Source organism: Gallus gallus, chromosome 8 (genome assembly GCF_016699485.2).
Source record: "Gallus gallus isolate bGalGal1 chromosome 8, bGalGal1.mat.broiler.GRCg7b, whole genome shotgun sequence".
NCBI lineage: Eukaryota > Metazoa > Chordata > Aves > Galliformes > Phasianidae > Gallus > Gallus gallus.
This window is the reverse complement of record NC_052539.1, coordinates 19,365,657-19,386,570: the sequence shown is the minus strand read 5'-3', so window position 1 is coordinate 19,386,570 and position 20,914 is coordinate 19,365,657. Positions and strand designations below refer to the sequence as shown.

Here is a 20,914-nt window from a genome sequence, read left to right as displayed (position 1 = left end):
GTTCGATAAGTGTGTGAAGACAACATATGATGAAAAGGTGTCTTTGAGGAGTCCTTCTGTGTTCTGAAGTGCTTATGATAGCTGGTGTAGTATCATAAAAAAAAACTAACACCACAACACATATGGCACTCATTTATCGCTGTCCCTCTGCAGGGAGCTGCCTCACCCCTCAGAATCAGCCAATACCACCCAGCACCCTCCCAGCAAAATTTGAGAAGCCCACTTAACCGCAGTCCTGAGGTGATACTAGCGTGGGCGTGGCCACAAAATGGGCGGGCTGCAGTTCCAGCGACGATTGGCTTAGAGGGAAGAGCTCCACCCCTAAAGGGCGGGGCTTTTCCTTCGAGGCCAATCGTCAGCGGCGTGGGGGGCAGGGCAGTACTATATAAGTGCGGCGCAGCTGTGGTGGCGGGTGAAGCGGGGTGCGGCAAGCGGTGAGTTGGTGCGCGTGCTAGGCGCCGCACGCGTGTGGAACTCAGTGGGGGTGGGAGGGGCCGGTCGGCCGCTGGGGCTGTGGGTGCTGGGTCTGACTGGGGCTGATCTTCCTTTAAAGGGTTGTTGGGAGGGATGTAAGAGGGTTTGAGGGGCGGTTTAAGAGGTTTGGGACGAGATGTGTAACTGGCTGGCGAGCTGGGGTTTTCTGTTGGAAGAGCCTTGGGCCGTTCTTTAGGAGGTGCCCCGAAGCTCGGGGTTGGCGCTTCGGACGTTGCCATGTGCCCGCTGTGCGGCAGGCAGCCCGCGGGCCAGGAAGTGCCAGCAGCGACCGCGTGCGCCCGCGTTGCTGTCACCCGGGATGCTCCGGGGCACGGGAGGAGACGGGCGGTGTCCCGCAGACCGAGCCGTGCGACAGCGTGGGCGCCACGGCGGAGGGCCGGGCCTGGGGTGGCCGTGGTCTGATGGGGAGGGCCGGGTGTTGCGACATAGCCCTGGCAGGTGGCGAGGCTCTGGGCCGCTGGGCGCGGCCGCCGCCGGGCAGGAAGGCACGGCGAGGGGCTGTCACACGCTGGGGAAGCGGGGGGGGGGGGGGGTGACAACACCAGCCGGCTAGAGCCGGGGATGCCCTGAGCCTGGGGCGGGCGGAAAGCCTCGGTCATTCTCCGGCAGCGGTGTTCGGACCCGGCGCGGGGTGCCCGGCGTGTTACAGCGCGGCCCGGTGGCTGTGGAACCGTCCGTTCCCGCACTTCCGGGCTGCGGGGCTCAGGGCCGCGGTAGGCCCTGGCGGTGCCTCACCCCGCCCCGCGGCCCGGCCGGGCGCCGCCCGCGCTACTCGCTCCGGGGCGGGTGGGGGGCGGAATGGGCGGCTGCGGGGCTGAGCTGCCTCCCGCCGGCCTGCAGTTGGTGACGCGGCGGGATGGGATATGAGGGAGCCCGGAGCCCGCCGCAGCTGGGGCTGTAGTGGGGCTTCCCTCGCAGTAAGGCGCGAGCAGCCTCCGCCGGCAGCACGGAGGCTGGGGAGCGTTCTCCTACGTAGCCCTCAGCATCAATGTGCTATTGAGAGATTCCTCTGCCCTCCTCCTCCGGTCAGGGTGGCAGTACCAGGCCTCTGCCGGGAGCACAATGTTAGCTTTGAGCGCCGGCTGGTGTAGGTGCTGGTCCTCCCTCTGGCCCTTGCTCTGGAATGCCAGTGGGAGGAGGTCCCTGTCACCTTTCTGGTGGCAGCAGTACCCAGGCTGTTGTGCATGAGGTCTGTGCATGTTGGACAACTGCAGATCTAATAACTGTGGCCAAATGCTCTTCTATCTGACTTCCTCTAGGCAGTGCTGGGCTTGATCTGTATGTTGTGTACGTGGGCCTTATGTGATAATAAACAATGTCAGTGAAGCTGCAGCTTTGATTTCACAAGGCCTGATGAGGAAACGTAAATGTAAGGACATTCTGACAAGTGGGGAGGCAGTCTGTGTGTCTCAGTGTATGGGCTCCTTTCCACAGCTGCTCTTGGAGCAGTGCAGAGAAGCTGCTTGATGCTGTCCTACTGGCTCTATACATTGGTTCTGGAGGGCAGGAGGAAGTGAGGCAACTCCCAGGTGGAGGCTCTTGCACTTGTTTCATGGGCAGTGTGGGATAATACAAAGTACTTTGCTGCTACTGCATCCCTCAGAGCATCTCATCCCCATGCTAGGATTGTCTGTGCAGCAATGCATCCATCCTGCGGTGCTGCCCAAAATTGTCCACCTTCTCTTCTGCTAGAATGCAGCCAGGGCAGATTCCTAAGTGGATGGAGCTGACCTTCCCACCAGACCTGCTGGGTGGCTTCCTAAGGATGGCTTACAGAGTCAAACAGTTGACTGAGCCCTTGGGGCTTGACTGAGGCTGCTGTATCCTTATCTTCTTCAAAGAGATGAGCCCCTTCAGCTTGTGGGTGTGAGCTGCTACTGACAACGTGTTCCTTTGAGATGCAGCATGATGCCAACTGTTGCAGCAGCCTCTCCTTGCTGCATCCCAGTGTAGGGATTAAGCTGTGCCACCCACACAGCCCAGGCCTCTGTACTCCTGCCCTGCGTAGTATTCTCATCTCTATTTCCCTGTAAGTCTATTAGTTATGGAGAGCTTGTATGGTCCTCTGGGACAGGAATATGATTTAGTCCTAAAACTGACAGAATGGGCTCAGGGAAGAAGCAAAAAAAAATCATTCTGACCTAGAGGTGTCTTGAAGCATGTCTTTTTTTAAGTTGAAAACAAGGGACATAGTGTCTTTCTTTTTTTTTCCTGATGCAGAAAAGCTTTACATTTACATGATGCTCTGATACTGGTTTCCTTGCATTGCTATGTGATTGACTCTGCACTGCTGTCACAGAGTGGAGGTGAGCAGTTTGTTCTTCTCACAGCTCTTGGGCTGTGATCCTTTACGAATGAGCTTCAAGAGGTACTGGGAGTGGCACCTGTGGTGACCCAAGAGATTTTGTCTGTTTCTATGCTTTTGTGCTGGATCTGTGCTAGCATGTGTCCTGCTGTCAGGTGGTGGGAGTATGTGGGCTGGAAAGTCTGGTTCCTGCCAGTCAAACAGGTGAAGCAGCCTGAGGTCCTGCAGGGAGGAGCTGGTCCCCAGGAGCAGTGAGGCTGCTGTTGCTCAGAGATGACAGGCTGCAGCTGTCAGCTCCCTGCCTCAGCCTTTCCACAACAACAGGCCTGTGTCTGGCTGCATCTGGGACTGCAGTTTGTGGGGATGCTAACTAGGTCTGGTAGTTCTTGATTCTTCCTTGGAGTCTGTTTAATTTCAGGTTGCTTCTTCCCTTGTAGGATGGATCAGGTCGTAAGAGGTCACTGAGGCAGCAAGTTCTCCAGCTTTGATGCAAGGTGTGATCTTAGTCTGTGAGCATTGATCTGATAAACTACTTGCTTGTGGTTTGGTGATAGACTTTTTCTGCATACAGAGGGAGTTGTATCCCATGCTGCTTCTACTTAATCCCAAGAGGCTTTCCTTCTCTATATGTGACAAGTGGGAGAAGCGGTAGACTTGGTTTTAAGTGATCAATCTGCACCTGTGGAGATAATGAGGCTTAATGCTCATAAACCCTGTTAAAGGTGCCACCTGTTATGCCTTAGGGCTCTTGAGCTCTGCTGTACAGCTATGATGCTGCTGGAGTCTCTGGCACCTCTAGTATTGCCAATGAACATAACTCTCTTGTTTGAAGGGGTTGTGTGACTGTGCTGCCCTTTGTGCAGGGAATAGGGAAGCCCAAAGGTGATGGCATGGTAAATTGTATTCATTGAGCCCTTCTCTGGGTGAGAAGTGGCTCTGAGTTTGTAATGGGCTTTTTGAATAGTCAGGGCAGAGCTATTAGAGTGATTTCAAGGGTCTTTCTGCTGCTTGCTTTGTAGACTTTAAATATCCATCTTGTTTTAGTATCTGTGTCCAATTAGTGCTCATGCCTGGATGGGACAGCACACTGATTATTACTGTGTAATGATTACAGGCACTGCTGCGGGAATGGGTTTGGAGCCCTCTTGTGAGGCATTTGCATGATCATGAAAGCCACAGAGATGAACACCCTGGTGCTGTGTCCATCCCACATGCAGATAGGGGTGATCAGTGTTCCTCTGCCAGAGGGCTTTGACCTACTTCTAGTAGTAGGTGTTGGGATCAGCCTTCGTCTAACAATGCGTCCTCCTTCATCACCTACTTAATTCTATTCTTTGAGTGTTCTCTGCTGCATACCATGCAGGGCTGCTGTGTGCCATTGCTTCAGATAGGTAGCCCAGCCATCTCTGCCTCACCTTGTACTATGTGAGTATAACACAGGCTCATTGTGACAGTGTCGCTTTTACTTCTAAAGGAGTTCTGCCCAGTTTCTTTATTCCTTCACCCTTGTTCCTTGCAGTGTCAGAGTTTCTCCCAGTGTTGCCTCTTCCTGACAGCTCTCATCTGTACTGATAGCCTGCACATGGAGTCACCACTGTTGGGTATGATAAAGAATAAGCCTACTCTGACAGCTTGCTTGGTCAGTTCAGGAAGATGCTGTCCCTGGGGAAAAAAAAAAAAAAACCACTGTTTGGATATAGACCTCTCACTGCAAATGGTTTTTCCTGAGACTTCTGAGTCTGACTGCCTAGTTTATTTATTTATTTTTTGCACAGGGTTACTAAGCTCTGTTGCTGCAGGCTTGTTCTTTTCCCTGTAAGCTTGGGGGGATCTGATGACTACCCAGACTCTGCAGGATGCCTGCTAGTCTGGGAGTCTCCTCTCATTCCTTCCTTCTAGCAAGCATGGGGAGGAGAGGATGTAATCTTCATAGGATGCCATCCAAAAGCCTAAAGGTTTTACAGCCACTACTGGAGAGTGTATGGTGTTCACACCCACCTGCTGAAGATGAGGAAAGTGCTCAGCTCCAGACAGGTCAGTCACATTGTGCTGCTTGGAGCTGATGTGTAAGGAGCAGCACTTGGCCAACTCATCTCCAGTAGTGGCTGCAGCAGCACTCTTGCCAGAGCTGTTGCATAGCAAGGGCTTGAGAGTTTGCCCCTTTGCTAGGAACACAACCCTTCTGTATTGACATGAAAGTATACTGATGCTGACCATCTGTTTTCAGGCTGTAAGAAATGTTCTTTTTCATTCAGCATGAAATAGCTGAGCCAGAGGAAGTAACAAATGGATGTGTGATTCAAGTAGGATCTTGTGGTGTTAACTACAGAGTTCACTGGGAAGCTTTGTACTGCCATTTAGGCTGGGAGGTCTGGGACTGGTTGTCATCAGACTCCGGTCAGTCCATCTGTCACCAGTCCTCAGAGCCAAGGTGTCAGGCAAGGGCAGCTCTGTTCTCTTACTGTACCCCAAGTCTCTTGGCTTTGTTTTCCACACCTAAAGTGTAACATCTTGTGCTCTTGTGCCAGGCTGATCTTCTTTGCCCTGTGACTTAGGGCTCAGGTGTTCCTCTTAGATTCTCATTTCTCTGGGGGACAGAAAGAGGGAAGATATGACTTCAGCATGTGGACAACAGAGTTCCAACTGAGTCTTCACACTGATGGCTGGGATCATTTAATATACCACCATATACTTAAATACAGCTCTCCTGTTGAATGCTCTGTGCTGTATGTGCTTGAGCTTGCTTCCCAAGATGCTGTCTATGAAACTGAGTGTGCACTGACTGAGTATTGTCCCCTCTTCCTCCTGGGGAGAGAGCTGCAGAAGGAGAAAATCCAGTTCTCTCTGCTTCATGGTAAACCTCAAGTCTTACAGCAGCCCCCCTTTAGAGCTCGTACAGAGCAGGGTGCTGCTGCTCAGGGATGTCCAAATTCCTGCTGCCTGCTCTCTGACTGTCTTGCTGCTATTGTTTTACGTTGGGCAGATGCTGTTGTGCTCGTCTTGATGAGTTCACTTGCATATAAGCTAAGGAGAGCTCATCCTGGAGCTGACTGCTGTAGGTGATAGTTGGAGGTGCCAGCTTGTGATGTTTTCTGTGTGTGCTTCCAAGTCGCTACGTTTGGGGTGCTCAGTTCTGTTCTTCTGCAGTATTAGCTGCCATCAGCAGATCTTCTGAACTGTAGGTCCCCATGGCCCTGCTGGGAAATACAGGCTCTGAGCACTTGAAGTATGCACAGGCACTGTCAGACCCCCTTGGGGTCTGGAGCTCTGGGAGGTTGGGTGGGTGCTTTTGCTGTCCTGGGAAAGGATGAGCTCTGGAGGAGGCCTTTTACCCTGGGGCTGTGGAGTTCATCAGCAGTCAGCAAGCCTTGCTGCCAGCTTGTAGGTCAGGGATGAGGGTTGGCTTGTTGTCTGGCCAGTTGGTTATCTCCTGACCTTTGGGGGTTGCTGTTCCCTTGGGAGCCTCATGAGGACCAAGCCTGTCATAGCCAGTTCAGCAAGGCCAGCTCTACAGCCACCAGCCAGGCTGTTTTGGTGCTGTCTGTAATTAAACTAGTGGGGAGATTATTGTGGCTTGCCTTTTTGCCTGTTATAGGACTGATTTCTGACTTGAATACCGATGGAATGGGAGTGCTGGCTACTAGGCTGCTGGGGCTCACCCTGTTGCTTGTGATAGCTGCTGTATGGTGAATGATAAGTGTTCTGAAAGGTGTGTGTGCTCTGTGAGGTAAAGCTGCATAGGTTGAGCTGTTGTCTGTCACTGGTTCACAGTGCTGTGGTCAGGCTGCTGGGACTTGTTAGAAAGGGCCTTGCTGTTCTTGCTGAAGTAGCACAAATTGGCTGCATAGTGTATTGGAAATCTGCAGTGTGCACACTGCTTAGTGTGAGTAAACATCTAATCCTCAGTGTTGGTTACTGGGACAGAATTTGGCCTGCTGCTCTAGCCTGCAAATGAAATTTCCCCTGAGATAGAAATGATAACCTGTTGGTGAGAGGTGGAAGCAGATGTGTTGCAAGGCCTTCAGGCAGCATGTGGGGTGTGTTTGGGCCCCAAGGTGCTTTGGGAAGCCTGAACCTGTTTCTTAACTTCCCTTGAGCCAATCAAGGCTCAGTTTCGAGATCTCTGGTCTCTTCCAGTTTCTTTCACAAGAGGACCAGGATCTTGGAGTCAAAGGAGAACAACGATTTCTCCTGTACTGACCTGTAAACTCATATGGTATGGTGTGTAGTATAGCATAGTAAGAGGAGATGCCTGGCTGAACAGTAAGTCCTCTCAGTGTGCAGAGGGACCTGGAGTGTTGGTGTTGTGCAGAGGGATGAGGCATCTGGAGACTTGTGAGCCCTGCTTTCCAGTGTGGAACAGCGTGGAGCCCTTGTGACTCAGGAAGGCCAATGCATTTCACATCCTCCTGCCTGGCAGGAAGTAATGCTTGGGCCTGCTCTACAATCAACCTTCTACAGCTCTATCTGAAGGCCCTGGCTGCCCTTCAGGAGGTAGAAATGGGTGAGACTTACTTATATCTGCTTACTGAGCAAGGTAGGCTTTGATCTCTGCTTGCAGGACCATGCAGCATGACAGTGTGGATACCAGGTCTTGCAAAGACCCAAGGACGTTGGAGTCCCTAAAAACGTGGCTGCTATTAGCTCTGTTAAACAGAACAATATCTTGCTGCTGTGGAAAAACCCTTACATCCTTTTTGTAAGGTCTGTAGCATAATCCTTCTAGTTCTACCCTGGTAGAAATTCTGGTGTGTGCCTAGAGTCTTTGTTCAGGACAAGACCAATGCATTTTCTCCCTGCAATCGATCGAGTAGTGTAATCTATAGCTTCTAAGCTTGTCTCCCTCTTAGGAGTGTGAGATGTAGCTCTGAGCTTGTAGGTGCCTTTGATACTGTCTTATCCCAGCCTGCCCCAAACAGGTAAGCACTCCACAGAAGTCTTGTGCCTTTACTAGGACTGACTCATTCAGCTTGATAAGATAAACACTTAGCTTGAAAAGTCAGGTACCTGTGCTGGGAACTAACTCTTGAGGGCTACTCAATCTAGCAAATAGAGGTGTAGCTGGATGTTGTGGTCAAAGTCTGAAACTCAACTGACAAGTTTGGAGCTTGCTCTCTTTCATGAGAGCAGCTTGAAGCTCAGTGGCTTTCAAGAGCTATACTTGCTGTCCTTCCCACAGCTGAAGCCTTGAGTAGCTTTCAAGGATGCTGAAGTTCCTGCTATGGTTTTCTGGCTTCTGTTATGTGTGGAGAGAGATAATCTTAATGCCTGGAACTGCCTTCTCTGTTGCCAGTGAAGGTTCCTGGGGTCTCTGTGGGAGCTGGTTGCACTACAGCCTCACTTGAAGGGGTACTTTAGGCAGTGACATGAAGGGGCTGTTGAAGGGAGGTAGGTGGCCCTGCCCAATTCAGTGGAGCAGGGTACGAGTGGGTGAGTGCAGAGCTAGCACTGCTGGTGTGGTGGTACAGGCTTGCTGTCTTGAGTGGTGAATGGGAAGGTAGATAGCAGGCCACTGTGAGTGATGCCATTTTGATGCTTGGTAGTCTTGTGTGGTGCTTGCTGCTGTCCTGCCTGGTCAAAGTTGAAGGAGGAGCACTGGTGTGACTGCTACTGGATAATCCCTGCTGGGGAAAAAGGTCACTTCAGGCTCTCAGCTGTAGCTTGGATCAGCTATGTGCTTCCTGATGGTGGCAGCAGTAATCCTCCAGGGAGACTGCTGTGAGGGGGAACCCATTTCTCCAGGCCTGTGTGTGGGGGGGTGGGGGGAAGTGATTCCTGTCCCCCTTCTTGGAGGAAGGGATAGGATGGGTGGGATTTCTGCTTCACAACATCGTGGCTGTCAGTGGTGTAAACACTTGAGCATGTTACAGCAAGAATAAGATCAAGGAGATGGTGCTGAGGGAGGAGGAAGTTCATTTCCAGTGCTGAGGCTGGAAACTTTCAGCCTCAAGTGAAATGTTAAGATCTGCCTTCGAAGGACTGAAGGTGATAGATGATGCAGTTTCCAGCAGAGCTGGGGAGACAGGGTCAGGTTCATGGAAGAGGATTAGGTAGTACATGGCTTCACTGGGAAGTGGATGCTGGTATATAATCAGTTGGAAGCAGTGATAACCAGGTAAGCATGACAGGACCCCTGAAGCTGTGCTCAAGATGTGATGTCTGCAGGCTGCTTTCCTGGGTCAACCACTGCTTGACCTGCCCTTCCTCTCTCCACAGACATACTGCCACTACCATGGAGGGGATTGTGACTATGTATCAGGACTTCATGAAAAAAGCAGGTCAGTGGCTCTATGCAGATGTGGGGTGGGTGGCATTATCTGCTGTACTGGCACAGGCCTGGGGGTGTGTTCTGCCATATCTGATATAATGCAGATCTAGCTGTGTTCTGCCCTAACATAAGTGCAGCTCTGGGGTTTTTGGGCTACTTAAGACTGTTTTGCCTCAGTGTTTGTGAGGCATTTGTGCCCTCCTCCAGGCAGCTGTGAAGCACAGGTTCAGGCTGTATCTTAAACAGCTTTGCTGGGTTCTCCAATCTCTGTTAGCAGGCTGCCCTTTGCCTGTATTCCTGTCCTTGGAGAATGGGATTTTCATGTCCTTAACCTTATTCTGGTGTTAGCACTGCTGTTAGCAGATTGGGGTTGGGATGCTTACTGCTGTGCACCTTGGCTTTCTCCACAGACCCCCGCATTGCTGATTATCCATTGATGCAGTCCCCATTCCTTGTGTTGGGCATCCTTCTGGCATATGTCTACTTTGTACTCTCCTTGGGTCCCCGGCTAATGGCAAACAGGAAGCCTTTAAACCTGAAGAAGTTCATGGTGCTATATAACTTCTTCCTGGTGGGACTCTCACTCTACATAGTCTATGAGGTGAGTTGCCAGCAGGTTGTCTGTCACATATAAAGCAATCCATGCAGGTTTTGTGGGTTCTTCTCTGGTATTTTGAGCAGGGCTGGGAAATGCAGTGGCTTGTGTGTTGGACCTCACTCTGATTCTCTTGTTGCAGTTTCTGATGGCAGGGTGGCTTACTGGGTACACCTGGCGATGTGACCCTGTGGACTTCTCACAGGACCCCAAGGCCCTCAGGGTGAGTTCTCTTGTCTTTCCTAAGTAGGGATGACTTTCAGTGCTTGTCTGGACAGCAAGTTCCCTGCCTCTCCTCTGAGGCAAGTAACTTGGTACCTGGATTTTAGTGTCACTCCAGGGTTCCTGTTTGGAGGGATCTGGTCATGGGGCATGTTCTGACTGACATGAGTCTCATGTTAACCTGTTCTCTTACAGATGGTCAGTGTTGCTTGGCTGTTTGTCTTTTCCAAGTTCATTGAACTGACAGACACGGTGAGTAAGTTACTGGAGAGGACTTTTTCTTGGAGGAAACTTAATCAGTGCTTTGGGCAGGAATTTGAGGCCTGGTATACTTGAGGTGGTAGGTGCCTCCTTTGGCCCTTTCAGTCTGAACTGCCAGTGATTCTATCTGATATCACTGATGGGAAAGTCACTCTGGATATCACAGAGGCTACTTCTGTCATGACTCTGGAAGCTGTGGGGTAACCTAATGTGTGGTTGCAATGATCTTTGGGGGGGGGGGGAGGGGGGAAAGCATCACTGAGACTGGACACTGAAGCAGTGGCCTGGGTTGTTTCACCTGCTCCCAGGGTGCTGACCCTTGATGCTTTTGGGCTTTCATTGCAGGTTATCTTTGTCCTGAGGAAGAAGAATGAACAGGTCACATTCCTGCACCTTTTCCACCACTCTGTTCTGCCCTGGAGCTGGTGGTGGGGAGCAAAGTTTGGACCAGGTGAGATAGGAAATGGATGGAGAAAGGGTGGAGTTGGTATCAGCTGAACAAGGAAGGGGTTTTTTACTACCACTGGGCTCCTAGGATTTTTTTTGTAGTACTGTTTTGCTGCAGATGATTGACTTATTATTGTGTAAATGTGTCTAACAGGGGGAATGGGATCGTTCCATGCTATGATCAATTCCATGGTGCATGTGGTCATGTACTTCTACTATGGGCTCTCAGCAGCAGGACCTGCCTTCCAGAAGTACCTGTGGTGGAAAAAACACATCACAGCCATCCAGCTGGTAAGTCTGTGCTATAGAGTATTGTGTGTCCTCTGCCTCTGCTGTGAAGGGCAGATCAGTGCTTGTACATATAAAAGATGCAACCAGGAGCTGTAGTTTGTTCTTCCCCAGTCTTCCACTCTGGGTTTCTAGCAGCTCTGGTCTGCTGTGGCCTGTCATAGTCCTAACAGCCTGGTTAGGACATGGGGACTGCTCAGCCTGCTGCCTTTGGGGTATGGCATGTTGGAAAGTGATAGACAAGCACTGCTTTTAAACTAGTGCTTGCATCTTCCAGCTACAGCTGGCTGCTCCTTGCTGTAAGAACTTGTATTTAGGATGGGTGAAGAGCCTACAGGTTTCATTTAAACAGGTGTGTAGTGGGAGATCCTGAAGCCAACTTCTGTGAGTTATTTGTTTCTGTTCTGCCTTGTTCCCCAGGCACAGTTTGTGATCGTCTCTGTCCACATCTCCCAGTACTACTTCATGCCCAGCTGCCAGTACCAGTTTCCTATCTTCATCCACCTTATCTGGATTTATGGGACCATCTTCTTCATCCTCTTCTCCAACTTCTGGTACCAGTCCTATACCAAAGGCAAACGATTGCCCAGGGTGGCTCAGCAAGCAGCCCAGCACAATGGTAGCAGCATCCATGAGAATGGCACTGTCACCAACGGCAAGGTCAAATCCAACTAGAGGGCAGCCTGGCCCTCCCAGAGCCAATGAGAGCCCCGGGGCAGAGGCAGCTGGGACCTGTTCCCCTGCTCCTGGGTGCTACTAGCCAAGTCAAGTGCCTACAGACTGTTGTACCCCTGTGCCCAGCCCTGCTGTCCTCTGCATGCCCAGCCCCTGTGCTCTGAGCAGCCGTGGGCAACTTCTCCTGCTCTTGGGAGGGCTTGTGCTGTTTCTCACTGTTGTTGAACAGAGAGACAGCTGCCTGCATCACAACTTGGGGCTGCAGTCCCATTCCAGTGTTTCCAAAGGAATTTCCCCCAAGTGCCTGCATCTGGCCCTTCTGCCTGGGGGCCGTTTCCTTCTGAGTAGGACCAAAAGAAGAGACTGAGACCGATCCCTGTCCTGGTGCCCTCTCCTCTTCCCTGGCTCATTAGAGCCTGCATGGATGAAGTGACTTGTCCCTGGTTGCTTGCTGCTGCCAGCTCAAGTGTGAGTGCTCCTGCTCTACCATGCCTTGTGCCACTTTGTTCCATGCCACAGTGCTGTGTGTCCCTTGTGGTCCCTGTATATCCAGGTGGCGGTGAGGGGGTCCTGCCCCGGTGTCTGTGCTCAGGTGTGGCTGTGGAGAATGTAGGGGCAGCAAATGTGTGGTACTTGAAGGCCCAGAGCTGCCCAGTACAATACACATGCCTTATGCCTAGTACAGAGTGGGGTTGTGACAGCCTGAAATGCCTCTACCATGTAATAAGCCCGGGCTGCCTTGCATTTCTTTCCTGTGCCTGGGCTGAGTGCTGAGCATGTGCTTTTAGCCATGCTTATGTGATCCAGAATAGCAGCTGGTGGCTTGTTCTGGAGTCAGGGAGGCCAAGCTCACTGTACTTTGGGTGACTTCCATTCCTGCAAACTCAAGACTTGAGCAATAATTGCCACTGGAGTTGGCTACTGGGCTCTCCTGCCTGGAACTGGCTCTGCTCTGGCTGTTGTGAGCACAGGGGAGGATGGTTGTAGTGTACTCTGCTATGGTGTAATGGGGAACACCTCTTGCCTTCATGCATCCTGCTAGGCTTGAGTGAAGATGTACTCTGCCATTCAGCAGGGCAGTGCAGCAGCTCTCCTGGGCCTGGTGCCTGTTGCCTGCTCTGACTAACCAAAGCTGTGTTAGTAGCCTTGAGGATGAGGTGAAGGAGCCAGGCCCAGTCAGATTGGGCTGCTCTTCTATCACAAATAAACAGACAGAAGGAGAAGTGACTCTGCCCTCTTTGTTTTCCTGGCTTGCTGTGCTATGAAGCTGTTCCAGCTGCTTGGTCCTGCCCAGTGGTTTTGGAGGCAGGGCTGGGAGAAGCAGCTGGTGTAGCAGGTTTGTGCTGGTGGGGAGAGGGCTCTACTGTGCTGATGCAGCAGATGGCAGATTGTTTCCAAGTGCTTTGGTAGAGGGGTGCTCAGGGCAGGAAATGTGTCAAGGCTGTTGTGAAAGTGGCTCCACCCTGTTAAAGAATGGCTGGGGTGGAACAGAGGTGTGGGCTGGGACCCACGCCAGCAGAAGCTGCTGCTGCTTTTCAGAAATCCTGTCCTGGTTCCAGTGCAGAATTGGGGTGGAGTGGGGATTAGAAACTCTGGAAACCCAGGTTATGGGGAAAACAGCAGGGAGGCCAACCAGATGCTTTCCGAAGAGAAGGGAAAGGAATGTTTAAAGCTGTTGCCATCTCTGAGTGATGCTGAAGTGCTGGTCCCTGCAGAAAGCATTTCAGGCTGGACAGAGGATAGTTTCTGCTGCTGCTTTCTTGCTCCTGCTACAGCAGTGTATCTTCCTCAGATGGGTTCTGCTCCCCTCTACCAGCTGAAACAGTTTGGCTTTTATTCAAGGTGGTCAGTGCTGCTTTCCCCATCACCTTGTGCTGAGTGGGAGGGCCAGGCCTGAGTGCTGACTCAACCCTGAGAATTGAGCTGGGTAGCAAGCCATCTTGTGGGGCAAGGAGGAATACATGAACCCAGCAGGCCTCCAGGTGAGTTTCACTGTAGATTCAATTGTGGTGAGGGCTTTAGTGGAAGCATACCAAAGCCCTGCAGCTGGGTTTGGTGTCTGTGAGAGCTCAGTTGCTTCTGCCTTGCCTCACTGAACATATCTCCTAGGAGGGAGGCCAGGCTGCTGCCCTGTGTAAACACTCTTCCCTGTTCCTACTGCTGCTGCTCCTGGGGTAGGGACTGACAGGAGAGTTCTGGTCCTTGCTGAAGTGGTGACATGTCAGCTCAGTGCTCAGAATTCACAGCTTGAGCAGGAGGCAGTCCAGCTGAGATGGAGTTCTGCCACTGTTTAGCTTCCTTTCCCCTCCCTGCTTCTAGCTGGCTCTTAGTGAAGATGGGACTGTCTTTGCTTTTGCCCAAAATAGCAACAGGAGTTTAAACTACTTACACTTGATATTCTAAAAGAGGGCTGTTCCTTCTGTGTGCTATGCTTGCCCTTCCTCCAATTGTTCCTATTAGCTTGTGATCTTTCCATGGGTGGGCTGTGGAGCTTAGTAATTTATTCCCTGTTGGGGGCAGGCAGTTCCAAACTGCATTTACACCCTATATGGCAGTTGCTGGGCTTGCTGTGTGAGCCTAGCTCCCTCCTTCCCTGCAGGGCAGCAGGACCAATATGGGACCAAGGGAAGAACACTTAATCTCATCTCCTCCCAGTAATGCTCAGGGGACTTGTAAGAGCCATGTAAAAGCAGAGTTTCTGGAAGCAAGTGTGAGTATGTGCTAAGGATGCAGGCAAGCCAAGCCCTGAGGAAGATAAACCACTGTTACATCGGGATAGGTGGAAAAAATGCGCTGGCTTTCAGGCATGCCAAGCCTTCTTTCCAGAGATAGGAACAGAGATGACAAGTGAGGCATAGTAGTGGAAGCCATTGAACAGCAACCTTGCCTTAACTTCCATCACTTGGGTAAGGGGGAAAGCTCTTAAAGCAGCAGCCCAGGCCTGGGAAGGGAACAAATCGTGTGAGTTCTTCCTTGTAGGATCCACTTGCTGCCCTGAGCTTTGCATGTGAAGGAAAGTTGACCTTATCTGCCCCTAGACTTCCTTTGCTCTTCCAGGTGACAAAGGGGGTGCACAAGAGTCACTCCTGTGCTCAGGCTGTGCCCTTTCTCTTCCTGCTGCAGCTGCTGTGACACCATACTCTTTGCCAGCATTATGTGCAGCCCTTCTCTGCTGCCTATGGGCTGAGGCAGTGGCTGCCTGGTACAGCACACAATGTTAGCACCTGTCCCCACCTGTGAAGGCTTCCATCTTAAGGGGCAGAAGCAGTTGAAACCTGGTGCAGCATGTTACTATGCTAACATGAAGGTGAAAGCAGGCTCTGAGTTACACAGGCTTTGCTAAGCTGCTTTGCATAGGCTAAGAAGTTACTCACAGCTGTGCAGTTCTCCAGGCTTCCCCAAACAGTCCCAGACTGTCCTGGGGTGGGTGCACAGTACCCTGGTGCAGCCCTACAGTATCAGACAATGCAGTTCTGCATGCAGAGCAGCATGGCAGCTGTAGCCAGGGTGGTCTTTGCTCAGGTAAAGGTGCACTGTACCCTGTGGTTTGAGACATTCAAAGGGAGTGGAATATTCCCCCTATGACTTTACTAGGGGTGAAGAGAGCTTCACAGGCACAGACTAGACACTAACTTCATCTTGAGAAGAGTTATTGCTGCCTACATTGTGAATGGTGAACCCTACATTGTAAGCTGGCCCTAAAAACGGAGCTCTACTTCTTGCCCAGGAAACAAGAGTTTCTTGTTGATCTAAGCCACAGAGGGGACTTTCTTCCATCAGCTTTAAAAGGCAAAGGCAAATTAAAGCTGTTTATTAACACTTAAAATACTGTACAGTGTGTAAGCCCATGTCCCAGCTTCCCGCAACACCAACTCTGTGCACTTATCGGATGCCCTGGTGAATGATGCTGCTTTTGGCACTGTTTGCCTTCTCTTTTTCCTTCTTCTTTATGGGATCCATCTCAAAACAGCGCCAAAGTCGTAGCGTTTCATCAGCAGCTGCCGATGCTACTGTTACACCATCTGGGCTCATGGTCAGGTTCAGGACTCGGGCAGTGTGACCTAAGGAAGCATGCAGTCAGGGCTGTGCTGATTCTAAACACAACCATGGTTCCCCCCACCTTTTACACTTGTATGTCCCTCATAAACCACAACAGCCTGCATCATTGTCCCTGTAACATGCTGAAGCCTCATGAGGTCACATCCTTGGCCTACTATTGGAGCACTTAAGTATTCTGGAGGATGGCCCTGGACACTATCTTTTTATTATTGGTGCTTCAGGTTAGACAAGCAGCAGTCTCTACTCAAAGTGAGGCTTGAATCTGCCTTCAGCCCTCTCTTCCTCAGACAAAGAACTCAGCTTACCTCGAAGTTCAGTGACCTTGGCCATTGTTGGATACTTCCATATCACTAGCTGATTCTGCGCAAAGCCATGGCCTGAAATGAACTCTTTGTAGGTTGTTGACCACAGGATAGAACAGACCTGCAAAGAGGCAGAAATACCATGAAGACACAAGCTACTTGTGCTGATACTCATCAGCAAGGATGAGCCCCTGCTGGCTCCCTGACCTTTCCCAGGGCCCAGGCACCATCATGTGTGCCAGAAAGAATTTATCACGAGGATGTTTATGTCTCACCTGGGAGTGGGCATCAACAGCACTGAGACAGGTGCCGGAACAGACATTCCAGATGCGGATGTGTCTGTCACTGGTTCCACCTCCAGTGGCTAGAACATTTGACTGCCATGGACACCATGCCACAGCCTGAGGAAGAAACAGTTCATTTTAAGTAGTACAAAAGGCAACCTGTCCCCTATTGCATCTTCCAGAGCTCAGGCCACAGCAGCTTCAGGGCATTCTCCCTCCAACAAGGCAGGGGTTACAGCAAGTGCTACACACCTGCCTTTCACACAGACATGCTCCCACACTACACACAGCAGACCTGCACTCACCTTGACAGCACCCTGGTGCTGAGTGAAGGTCTGTACAGGAGTGAAGTCTCCACTGTCTCCCTGGACAGAGGGCCAGATGTTCACCAGGTTGTCATTGCCACCACTGGCCAGGTAGCGACCATCTAGAGACCACTTGAGTCCGCACACCTCTTGTGTGTGGCCAGTAAGAGTGGCCACATGGTGCTCAGCCACTCTGACATCATGGTGGTGGATGTGGCCAGTTCGTGACCCACTGCAGAGAGGAGGTTCACAGTGTCAGACTAGCTCATTTTCACCAAAAGCCATTTTTGTGCTATTGCAAGGCTGCCTTTTTTGCCACTGGGTTTCAACCAGTGTTGATCACCATCACTGGCCTGTTGACATGAGCAGAGCAGCCACAGAACCTCTTCACAACTGACTGTGTCCAGCTGGACACTGCTTCACCCCCAGCTTTACCTGGAGAGGATGTAGCTGTTCCAGCTGAGGGACCCCACACGAGAAGAATGGCTGGTCATACTTCGAAGACGCTTCTGCTGCTGTACATCCCATAGCTAGAGAGGCAAGAGTATTATGTTCTCCAGAGGGTAAGGACCAACAGCATTGTTGCTTTGCCAGGAAACCTTACTACATAGGCTCTGGCATTTGACCTTTTCAGTATGGGAGCAGCAGTTAATTTCTCACATACAGAACAAAGTTATTCCAGAAATGAGAAAATCCCTAAAGTCTGCCTCACTACTGCAGTTTGTCACTGACCACAGCTGGATGGGGACACTTCCACTTATGCTAGTCTTAGCACCCTCAGCATCACAAGACAGAGACTGTAACTACTAATAGTCACAAGACCACAGCAAGGATTACTGTGATTACAAACTACTTAGGATTTGTGCTACCTTATGATGATGTGAGCATAAGGACACCTTCAGACAATCTTGCTCTCTGACAAAGAAGCACAGCAGTGACAAGTTCCCTACAGGCCTCTGTCACAAGTCATCCACTTCACTCTTCTGCTCCCACAGTGGGCAGCAATTCACTGGACTATAAGAAGTCCTAGAACACTCCTCTCCCCTGTGCTTAAAACAAGTCAGAATGTATGAAAGATACAACACGGTATCTTTCCTGTGCTAGCCAAGACTTTGTTCCAAGGCCCCACAGCTCCAGCAATCCTTGGACAACACCTCTCATTTTACTGCACTCACCTGGACCTCAGCATTTCTTGTACCAACAGCAAGGTAGTTTCCTTCTTTAATCCATGACACAGAGGATACATAATCATCTGGATTCTCTATCTGCAGCAGCTGAATGATTTCCCCAGTAGAGTGATTCCACAGATAAACACAGTTGTCCAGAGCCACTGCCAGGAAGTTCTGAGAGCTCCAGTCAATGAGATTCAGATCTACAATTTGAAAGAGCAGTGCAGCTCACACAGTGCTTACATGCGGAGCCTCACACACATCTTCACACAGCACTGCAGTGAAATATTTTCAGTAATGCTGATGATGCCACACCTCCCACCTGCACCAGCCATGTGCGCATGCAGGTAAGGGGCAGCCTACTGGGATTCACCATGCCCAGTCAAGTAGCCCCAGTTCAAGTCACCCGCATGGTACCTTGGACTATTAGGCAGCACAGAGACACTCCAGAAGTGGTCAGTGCCAGTCTGGGTGCATGAGAACTGAAACAGCCCAATTAAGAGTTTCAGTTCATCAGACCACACAGGCCTAAGTATTTCACACCGCTGCAAAATGATCCCAACACCGCAGCCTACTTACAATAGTCATTGCGAATCTCTGGTGCATCCAGGATCCGGTCTGGCATTGAGGGAATGTATCTACCATGCTTCCTACTGGAAGCAGGTGTAGTCTTCTGGCTGTAGAGCACTTTCAGGTTGTTCTGATAGCCTGCACAGAGAGAAACAGCTTTGAGTGAATGGTCAGGAAGCAGGATATCACTAGAAAACCCCTTCCAGTTAGAACAAAGCCCTGGAAAAGAGATCTGGGCAGAAGAGCACTGTGTTACAGCATCACTGGCAGTATTGCTGAATCAGAGTGGGTTCCAGTTCACCAGAACACGTTTAACTGACTGTTGCTACTACCCACTTCCTTGCTTAGGGAGTTGGAAGCTTTCATAGGCAGACTTCAGAAAAATACATTATCTGCAGTACAAGTTCACAATTGGCAGTCATAATCCAACTCTCATAAAACAGCACAATGAGAAACCTCACACAAACAACATGCCAGCTTTTAGCCAACCCCTGAACTTCAGGAAACCTGAGAGAGATTTCAGTGTGCAAAGAACTCAGATGCAGCCAGCTGATCTCTCCCATGGCCAGAAATAGGGCCATGTGTGTTGCAGTTCCCCACGCAGATCTCTGCACCCAAGTCCCTCAAACAGACCCTGCACGCACCACCCTGACCCTGCATCATACCTTCTGGAGCATTCTGTGGCTTTCCACTAAGGCGGAGAATCTTAGCCTCTTCTACATCAAAGCCATTAAGATTCATTGCCCAGGATTTCTGTTGCTCCTAGGAAAACAAACCACCCTCATCAAGACTCATTTGAAATACCACCCTTAAACAAAGCTGGTAGAAGATAGTTCGGTTGCGCTGTGGGATTCAGCAGGACATGGTGCTATTTTCCTGCAGAGAAGAGGCAAATTCAGCGTCTCATCACCAGCGCAGAAAGCTGGAGCCACAAGGGACCAAATGCTTCATAAACACATTTCAGAGCATTGTGTGCGCATTCCAGAATTGCTCCCCATGCAGACATTGTCCTAGAACAGCTACTGCCAGCAGTTTCACAGCGCTCAGGCTCACAGCTCTGGTCTCCGTAACCTTCTCTATTTCAAAGTCTTGGTAGCCCAAGTTCTGCTATCACAAGCTGCACAGGCCAAAGTAAAAGCCTGTGCTCAAGGATATACCTCTGCAGAGCAGCTGTGCTCAGGCCCACGTGTGCAGGCTGTGTGCCAGTTCCACTTGCAGGCTCCTGAAGGCCCAGCACTGGAAGTGGAGCTGGGAGGAGCCCTCATCCCCATGCCTGCTTTTAAAGTCTGCTTCTCTGACCGGTCATGAAGGATTAGGTATTTGGCAACGATTGTCATACTAATCTCAGTGAGAGATTAATCTCAGTAAGAGATAAAGCTCACCTTCTTGGTAGGGGAATTTTCAGCAGGGTCGTTTTCTTTGGTTAGGAGGAAATTGGCCATTTCCATCTGCATAGTGCTGCGGTTGGGAATGTAGCGGTCCCCTCCAGCTTTTGTTGGGGTGCTCTGGACTTTGGATCCAGATTTGCCTGCGTTCACATACATAAAGCGTGTTTTAGAGATACTGAGTGAGTCTGAATTCAACAAGCTTGGAAAGCAAAACTAGCACCGTTGCCAAGAAGCATTTTACCACTTCAGCCCCCAGCACAGACAAGCTCCATGACCGCAGCAGGCCTGGGAGCACACAGGCCGCTCGAGCCGCAGCTCGCAGCTATTCCCGGCCTCCCCCGTACCTCCGTGCATTGAATGCGCCGAGCTCAGATCGGGAACGGCCAAACAGATAACTCCCAGGTTCTGCCGCAACGACAGCGCCGGGGCTCACAGAGAAGGGAGGGCCATTTCCCACTGTTACAGCGCACGAAGCTGACGAGGCTCGCAGCCCTCCCACGCCGTCCCGGCAGAGCCGCATCACGCGGGCGGCCGAGGGGTTGGGGGCGGCGGTTCTCCCAGCCCCAGCGCGGAGCTCCGCGCACCCAGAAGCGAGGGACGCCCTCCGTCCCACCCGACCAGGGCGGCCCGGCACAGCCCCGCTCGCCCTCCCACCCCGCCCCGCCGCTGGGCGCCTCCGCTTACCGGGAGTCTTGGACGGCGTCTTGCTGCCGCTGTACGAGCGGTTGGCCGGCTTCATGGGCGACATGCTGGCGGCGGGGCTGGGGCCGGGGCCCGGGCAGGCGCTCTCCTTGGCCTTGCGCTGCCACCGCGCGGGCGGGGCGTTGGGGATCGGCGTGTCCAGCTTCAGCAGCCCGTGCAGGTCCGCCTCGAACACGAAGTGCGCCATGGCGCTGCGGGCGGCCCGCCGGGTCAGCGGGGCACCGCCGGGCACGGCCGCTCCCCTCCCGTTAGGCCGAGCCTCGGGCCCCCCCTCCTCGACGGGGCCTTCAGGCCTCAACACCCCCCCGACCCGGAGCCCCGCCGCAGCCCCTCTCACCTCCACGTCCCCGCTCAGCCTCACGCAGCACCCCCCCGCCTGCGCTCACTTAGGCTTTTAAACCCCGCGCGGCCTCCCTTCCCATTGGTCGCTTCAAATCTAACCCTCCGCACGCTGTCATGGCGACCCCGCGCAGCCGCGCTGCGATTGGCTGAGCCGCAGAGTGGGGCGGGGCTTTCCCCGCCGGGCCGCGGTCCGCCCGGCAGAGGGTCGAGGTACGAGGAGTGCGCCGCGCACGGAGC

At 51.9% G+C, this 20,914-nt stretch overlaps 2 protein-coding genes across 12 annotated transcripts; one reads left to right on the top strand and one right to left on the bottom strand.

The window, feature by feature from the left end:
- The first annotated feature begins 407 nt into the window (after positions 1-407).
- ELOVL1 (ELOVL fatty acid elongase 1) lies at positions 408-15,382 on the top strand. 11 transcript variants are annotated; one of them, NM_001396697.1, is made up of 10 exons: positions 411-434; positions 2,716-2,801; positions 3,238-3,294; positions 9,017-9,078; positions 9,479-9,669; positions 9,806-9,886; positions 10,081-10,137; positions 10,492-10,597; positions 10,748-10,884; positions 11,302-15,382. In NM_001396697.1, the coding sequence occupies exons 4-10, from the start codon at positions 9,033-9,035 to the stop codon at positions 11,554-11,556; spliced, it is 873 nt and encodes a 290-aa protein (NP_001383626.1). In that variant the 5' UTR covers positions 411-434; positions 2,716-2,801; positions 3,238-3,294; positions 9,017-9,032; the 3' UTR covers positions 11,557-15,382. The 11 variants fall into 11 exon arrangements, with proteins under 11 accessions (XP_046800427.1, XP_046800428.1, NP_001383626.1 ...); XM_046944471.1 differs by lacking the exon at positions 9,479-9,669 and having other exon boundaries at positions 408-434; positions 11,302-12,783; NM_001396698.1 differs by lacking the exon at positions 2,716-2,801.
- On the bottom strand, positions 15,338-20,709 carry CDC20 (cell division cycle 20). The gene is made up of 11 exons (NM_001006536.2): positions 20,673-20,709; positions 20,318-20,526; positions 19,628-19,773; positions 18,911-19,007; positions 18,255-18,383; positions 17,682-17,878; positions 16,942-17,036; positions 16,507-16,738; positions 16,193-16,318; positions 15,921-16,038; positions 15,338-15,617 (listed from the first exon to the last, which is right to left on the bottom strand). The coding sequence occupies exons 2-11, from the start codon at positions 20,520-20,522 to the stop codon at positions 15,439-15,441; spliced, it is 1,524 nt and encodes a 507-aa protein (NP_001006536.1). The 5' UTR covers positions 20,523-20,526; positions 20,673-20,709; the 3' UTR covers positions 15,338-15,438.
- Positions 20,710-20,914: the final 205 nt, after the last annotated feature.